Source organism: Oncorhynchus tshawytscha, linkage group LG15 (assembly GCF_018296145.1).
Source record: "Oncorhynchus tshawytscha isolate Ot180627B linkage group LG15, Otsh_v2.0, whole genome shotgun sequence".
Taxonomy (NCBI): domain Eukaryota; kingdom Metazoa; phylum Chordata; class Actinopteri; order Salmoniformes; family Salmonidae; genus Oncorhynchus; species Oncorhynchus tshawytscha.
The window spans coordinates 25,991,511-25,999,517 of NC_056443.1; the positions used below are offsets into that span (position 1 = coordinate 25,991,511).

Here is an 8,007-nt window from a genome sequence, read left to right on the forward strand (position 1 = left end):
TGGATCTGAGTACCTCCCTGATCCTTCAACGAATGTTAACACATTCGGGGCTATCTGATTGATCCCGAACCCGATGGGCTGGGCTAAAGCCAGAACACACGTGGCTAAAGCGGCAGTTTGAAAATTCATCATTGGCTTTGATACTCTGATTGGTTAGAGATGATCCAATCACTGAGGACTTTGTTTGTAAAATACCCCTTGTTGTACTCATTAATACAAACAACTTCAATGATGGCTGTCTCAGACTAAAGTATGTAGTGAATGACAGAGCAGCGGAATAATTTTGTGTGAGTCGTCATGTGTTCTATTATACTTTCCACCAATTTCAATCCATGACTTTGGGAAGCTGCTCCATGAGGCTCCCCAGATCCCATTTCCAGAGGTGTCTGGAAGCAACTGTCTCGTCAAATGTTATGCTCAGTTTTCTTAATTAAATTTAGGAGAGCGTCAAACCATTTTAGATCCATTACTCCACCTCTAAAATGTACCCAGAGTGCAAAATGAATGTGCAATCCATCCGATCATACATTTCTCAGCCACTAATAATATCATGTTATAGATAGACACAAAAAGTAAGGTAGCAACCATGGATATGCACACATCTCATTCAATTCTGAACAATGAAGTACAAAAAATACATGAGTTTAAGAGACTACCTGTTGAATATGGTCCTTATGGTAATAATTTGACTACTAACACTTTTTCCCTGATGAATTATCGCAGGTGAGCGAGTAATTGCAAAATGCAGTTAGCAACAAAGTAATGTTTCTTGATTATTGGTTGACGCAATTTTTTCCGTGGCCAATCATGTGCCTCTGGGCAGACGCTATCTGAGCGCCCTGACAAGCGCGAGGTGTGTTGCTTGGTAAACTTCAGCCAGTACCAGAATGATAAAATGATTCCGATTGGTCAAAGCGGCGTCAGCTGTCAGGAGAACGGTATAAATATTCCCCGAACCTTTTCTCTAGCTGTAGACATTGTTGATGTCAGTGTGGTTGTGGTGGAGAAAATATTGTTGTTGACCCTATGTAGGGGAAGTATTTATGTAAGAGAACCTTTATAAAAAAACAAAGTTATTTATTTTGGGCAAACATCAAGGTAAGACATCTCTTTTATGCGATAATCATGTAATACTCTGCAAGCAAATGTTCTGCTACACCATGAGGACTACTCAAAAATGTTATTATACAAAGTTTTCGAAACATTAGCTAGGTTACGTTAACTTGGTTGTAACGTTATCTAGATGCAAGTTAACAATTTGATTCCATCCAACTTTCGTCAACTTGTCATCAAAACAAAGCTTTTAAGTTATGTAGACTATCTATGCCAAGTTGGCTTGCAAATTGTTGCTAAATTATTATTGAACATTTTCCCTTTTTTTTTTTTTTTTTTTTTTTTTTTTACAGCACTTTAAAAAGGAACAAACGGTGTGTCACTATGGTTGTTGCTACAAGCACACTGAACAGTAAAAACGCTGAATGCATATCAGAATTGGTTGACCGTAGATACGAACAGGCTTGTATCGACAATGGTAAGCTTGGAAGTAGTATTATTATTCTACAATGTATACTTTCATGTGTAGGCCTATTTTGCAACTGGTTATTTCTATAGTCTCCAGCGCTTGTTTACTTCAATATTGGTGCATAGCTGCAGGGAAGAATGGCGCAGGAGGGTGGGAGGGGAGTGGATGGTGAAGTCAACAAAAGATGAAGTCATCTTTTCTCATCAGCTCTGTGCTAGCCTACAGGACTTAGTTTATTTGTTAATGAAAGTTGTACTTTATGGAGATGCATCAAATGTTGTTCAGTGTTTGTTCCATAATGTGCTTTTGCCTTGCACCTTCACTCAACTATTATCTTTTTGTCTTCAATTAGAGCTGGATTTCTGGGACCACTGTCTGGCTGAACCCCACCTAAATGTGGAGGTGTCTGAGGACAGGACATGTCAGCAGCTGGCCAAGATGTTCGAGACCTGCCTGTCGCGGGCCAAAAAGACCACGCTGCACTGCTCAAAGGTGCTGGTCCCAGAGAAGCTCACTCGGAGGATAGCGCGTGATGTCCTGCGCCTGTCATCGGGCGAGCCATGTGGCTGTGTGCTCTACGTGCACCTGGAACAGGAGAAGTGCTGCAAGCAGCTGGAGCGCATTGTGTACAACGCAGATGTGGTTCCCACCTTTGAATTGACACTGGTGTTCAAACAGGATGGCAGCGCTTGGCCCAGCCTCAGAGACTTCCTGCACATTGGTGCCTGTTTCACTCCAGGCTTCAGGCATGTGCTGAAACTCAGTCCGGGCTTCCGGCTCATCAAAAAGAAGCTCTACTCCTCCTCGGCTGGTACCGTGGTAGAAGAGTACTGAGGCAATGGTGGAAGGTGGGACTCTGGGGGGGGGGGTGTGTGTAAGGGTACAATGCACTTCTACACTTGAGTGTGAATGTAAAAATCACTCCTGGAGGGTTTGTTTTGTATGACTACAGTTTGTCAAGTGCTGGTATATGAAGGTTATCGGAGGTGTCCAAAGGCCGGTCAACCAGCCTGTCTGTTCCAATGTCCAGAATGGTACAGCTTAATATTCAAAATGGACAGGCTTGGTTACTGTAATGGATTATGGTCTAATGCCTGAACAAGATTAGCATAACTGTCATTGACTTCACAATATTTGTACAAGCTTTTCCAATCAGCTGAAGTTAAATGTAACATTCTGAATATATTTATATTGTCACATACACCAGACGGGTGCAGTGAAATGTTTTACGGGGTTAAGTGCCTTGCTCAAGGGCACATTGACAGCTTTTATTTTTCACCTTGTCTGCTCTGGTATTCAAACCAGTGACCTTTTCAGTGCTGGCTGTACGCTCTAACCGCTAGGCTACCTGCTGCCCTTTAGAGTCTTTGGTAATCAATTGTCCTACTCATAATTCAAAATTATAAAGATTTGGCAATTCATGTTTAATGTTTTGATGTCCTGGTTTTCCACATTTTAGTAAGTATGTGTTTGTTCAGTCACTAGCCACTTTGAAGTTGCATCAGTCTGGAGTTGTTTCCAGATTTGTCCACTGTGTTCAGCAAAGTAAACACTCCTAGAGGAACAGGACCTGGAAAGTGGTCAGGGGCCATAATGTAAGTGTTCAATGCTGATTTGCGGGTATGTGTGTTAGCGAGTCATTGAATGTTTGTCCTTGTGAACATGCTGCTCATCAATGGCGCAGGCTCTCCAACCTCGATGCCTTAAACTGCCATTTAGAAAATGTTAATCAGTTCATTTTTTTTGCACTTGTTTAGATCCAAGCTCCACGGGATTTCTGTAGAGCTTTCCTTTTTAATACCATATTTTGTTGTTACAATGCTGTTCTCAATTCACTGTTGCAGTGCTGTTTAAGCAACTGAGGATTTTAAAATTCCTTTTGAAGGAAGTGGGAATCGTGTATTTTTGACAATAAAACATTTTAAACTGACTTGTCAAGTGTTTAAATATGAATTCAAATGTTTTCCAATCTGGGTTCAACTGCATTACACGCAACTCAAGTTGGTGACTAATTTTGAAAAATTGGAATTTGACTACAGATTGCAAATGTTTTAATGGTAAGAAATTGACTTGCCACTAGTTTTGTACAAGAGCTTTTGGCTAATCCATCACCTAGCCAGCTGTGGTGGCTCTTCTGGTGCTATGAATGAGACCGACATGAAAAGTTGCACAATACAGGCTTCTCAAAACATAGCAATATGAAGTTGACCAGTGGGATTCTCTTTGTGCTGGGGGGCTGGCATAACACAGATTTTTCAGCATGGTGCATTACTGAAGTAGTCTGTCTAGAAATACCCATTTCAGTCTCCTATGCATGAAACTGGGGAAAAACTACTGGTCCTTGACTGCCTCAGGTGGGTCTAATGCTGGTTGACCCACAACAGGTGGGTCTAATGCTGGTTGGTTAACTGCATTTCAGCCGGTGTCTATTCCACAAGATACCACCGGCTAAATTTACCGTGTGACGTTGAAAGGTCTCTGCTCTGTTCCATCTGACTGCACAATCCACTCATCAGCCCAGCCATGCACTTCAAACTTGTTCACTATAAAAAGCATCTAGACTAACATTTGTTTTCAACAGCGGAGATTTGTATAACCTTGGCTGTCTGACATTTGCAACATCGCAGCATTGGATGTTTTCACTAGAAGTACAGAAGCAGCTTTAAACATTTTCTAGATTTGCCTAATCTCCTTTTCCAAATTCTTCAAATTTCACATACTGGTGTTCTGAAAATATTTTATTGGGATTGAATTTACACTTTTGGGGGGGGGATGCAGAAAAAAGCCTGCTGAAGATGTCTATCTGCTAATACAGGACTAGTGAAGACCCAGTGCACTACTTCTGTAAAAAAAAGTGTTTACCATTTGTAATGAGTGATCTGTACCAAAGTCCATCTGAAAATACATGCTTGATGTGTTTTGCAGTTTCTTGAAATACTTTGCAAATCCAACTAATTTCTCAAACTGAAATGATCTATTCATGCCTTTCCATTTTAGTAGACTCTTATCCAGAGCAACGTACAGTAGTGAGTGCATACATTTTCATACTGGACCTCCGTGGGTATCGAACCCACAACCCTAGCTCTACCAACTGAGCCACATCACATCATAAACCACTTGATGTCTCAATGTATTCAATTACTGTATTGTGCATAGTTTTTCTTTATGGTGATGGAAAGTCTACAGGTACAAACCCAGATGACCAGCGTATGTACAATACCAGCCTCCACTCTTCTGGGAAGGCTTTCCACTAGATGTTGGAACATTGCTGCGGGGACTTGCTTCCATTCAGTCATAAGCATTAGTGAGGTCAGGCACTGATGTTGGGAGATTAGGCCTGGCTCACAGTCAGCGTTCACATTCATCCCAAAGGTGTTCGATGGGATTGAGGTCAGGGCTCTGTGCAGGCCACTCAAGTTCTAGCACACCGATCTCAACAAACCATTTATGTATGGACCTCGTTTTGTGCACGGGGGCATTGTCATGCTAGAAAAGTAAAGGGCCTTCCCCAAACTGTTGCCACAAAATTGGAAGCACAGAATTATCTAGAATGCCATTGTATGGTGTAGAGTTAAGATTCACCTTCACTGGAACTAAGGGACCTAGCCTGAACAATGAAAAACAGCCCCAGACCATTACTCCTCCACCAAACTTTACAATTGGCACTATGAATTTGGGCAGTTAGGGTTCTCCTGTCATCCGCCAAACCCAGATTTGTCTGACTGCCAGATGGTGAAGCATGATTCATCACTCTAGAGAACGATTCCACTGCTCCAGTCCAATGGCGGCAGGCTTTACACCACTCCAGCCGACACTTGGTATTGCGCATGGTGATCCTAGGCTTGTGTGCGGCAGCTAGGCCATGGAAACCCATTTCATGAAGCGCCCGATGAACAGTTCTTGTGTTGACATTGCTACCAGAGGCAGTTTGAAACTCGGTAGTGAGTGTTGCAACCAAGGATATACGATTTTTACGCGTTACGCGCTTCAGCACTTTGATGTGGATGTTTTGTGTCTTTGCCCATACAGTTGAAGTCGGAAGTTTACATACACTTAGGTTGGAGTCATCAAAACTCGATTTTCAACCGATCCACAAATTCTTAACAAACTATAGTTTTGGCAAGTCAGTTAGGACATCTACTTTGTGCATGACACAAAGTAATTTTTCCAACAATTGTTTACACAAATTATTTCACTGTAACACAATTCCAGTGGGTCAGAAGTTGACATACACTAAGTTGACTGTGCCTTTAAACAGCTTGGAAAATTCCTGAAAATTATGTCATGGCTTTAGAAGCTTCTGATAGGCTACTTGACATCATTTGAGTCAATTGGAGGTGTACCTGTGTATGTATTTCAAGGCCTACCTTCAAACTCAGTGCCTCTTTGGTTGACATCATGGAAAAATCAAAAGAATTCAGCCAAGACCTCAGAACTATTTTTTTAAATTCCACTTGTCTGGTTCATCCTTGGGAGCAATTTCCAAACGCCTGAAGGTACCACGTTCATCTGTACAAACAATAGTACGCAAGTATAAACACCATGGGACCATGCAGCCGTCATACCGCTCAGGAAGGTGACGCTTTCTGTCTCCTAGAAATGAATGTACTTTGGTGCGAAAAGTGCAAATCAATCCCAGAACAACAGCAAAGGACCTTGTAAGGATACTGGGTGAAACAGGTACAAAAGTATCTATATCCATAGTAAAACAAGTCCTATATCGACATAACCTGAAAGGCCACAGCAGGGAGGAAGCCACTGCTCCAAAACCGCCATAAAAAAAGCCAGACTACGGTTTGCAACTGCACATGGGGACAAAGATTGTACTTTTTGGAGAAATGTTCTCTGGTCTGATGAAACAAAAATAGAACTGTTTGGCCATAATGGCCATCGTTATGTTTGGAGGAAAAAGGGGATTGCTTGCAAGCCAAAGAACACCATCCCAACTGTGAATCACGGGGGTGACAGCATCATGTTGTGGGGGTGCTTTGCTGCAGGGGGGACTGGTGCACTTCAAAAAATAGATGGCATCATAAGGATGGAAAATTATGTGGATATATTGAAGACATCTCAAGACATAAGTCAGGAAGTTAAAGCATGATCGCAAATGGGTCTTCCAAATGGACAATGACCCCAAGCATACTTCCAAAGTTGTTGCAAAATGGCTTAAGGACAACAAAGTCAAGGCATTGGAGTGGCCATCACAAAGCCCTGACCTCAATCCTATAGAATATTTGTGGTAAGAACTGAAAAAGCGTGTGCGAGCAAGGAGGCCTACAAACCTGACTCAGTTACACCAGCTCTGTCAGGAAGAATGGGCGAAAGTTCACCCAACTTATTGTGGGAAGCTTGTGGAAGACTACCCAAAATGTTTGACCCAGGTTAAACAATATAAAGGCATTGCTACCAAATACTGCTACCAAATACTAATTGAGTGTGTGTAAACTTCTGACCCACTGGGAATGTGATGAAAGAAATAAAAGCTGAAATAAATCATTCTCTCTACTATTATTATGACATTTCACATTCTTAAAATAAAGTGGTGATCCTGACCTAAAACAGGGAATTTTTACAAGGATTAAATGTCAGGAATTGTGAAAAACTGAGTTTAAAAGTAGGTGGCTAAGGTGCATGTAAACTTCCAACTTCAACTAACTTTGCACCTTTTGATGTAAATGTTTGAGGACAGGGATTTGTTCTTTCTGATTCCATTAGAATGACAATCCCAGAGAAAATGACAGGACAACAACTCTTACAATTCCAACTATTGAATCCTGCAAAATACTGTTCTTTATTATACAGTTACCTAGAGTAGAGATGCTTAAAAAAGTTTTTTTCCAGCACTACAGACATCTATATTGTTCCGCTAATACAAGTAAAGGCCCAGTGCACTACTTTTGTGATAATTTTTTTCTTTCTTCTTAATATAATTTTTTCATTACGATTTTTTAGGTGGTGCTACTTCCCGTGGCTATGAGCACCCCTACTTCACGTGGCTATGAGCACCCCTACTTCCCGTGGCTATGAGCACCCCTACTTCCCGTGGCTATGAGCACCCCTACTTCCCGTGGCTATGAGCACCCCTACTTCCCGTGGCTATGAGCACCCCTACTTCCCGTGGCTGAGCACCCCTACTTCCCGTGGCTATGAGCACCCCTCCCGTGGCTATGAGCACCCCTACTTCCCGTGGCTATGAGCACCCCTACTTCCCGTGGCTATGAGCACCCCTACTTCCCGTGGCTATGAGCACCCCTACTTCCCGTGCCTATGAGCACCCCTACTTCCCGTGGCTATGAGCACCCCTACTTCACGTGGCTATGAGCACCCCTACTTCACGTGGCTATGAGCACCCCCTACTTCCCGTTGCTATGAGCACCCCTACTTCCCGTGGCTATGAGCACCCCTACTTCCCGTGGCTATGAGCACCCCTACTTCCCGTGGCTATGAGCACCCCTACTTCCCGTGGCTATGATGATACATTGAAC

General features: G+C 42.5%; 1 protein-coding gene across 1 annotated transcript; it reads left to right on the plus strand.

The window, feature by feature from the left end:
• Window positions 1-953: 953 nt before the first annotated feature.
• LOC112214720 (DNA damage-inducible transcript 4-like protein) lies at window positions 954-3,452 on the plus strand. Its single transcript, XM_024373684.2, has 3 exons — window positions 954-1,098; window positions 1,407-1,531; window positions 1,875-3,452. Exons 2-3 carry the CDS (start codon window positions 1,438-1,440, stop codon window positions 2,354-2,356), a joined length of 576 nt encoding a protein of 191 aa, XP_024229452.1. The 5' UTR covers window positions 954-1,098; window positions 1,407-1,437; the 3' UTR covers window positions 2,357-3,452.
• The last annotated feature ends 4,555 nt before the right edge of the window (window positions 3,453-8,007 follow it).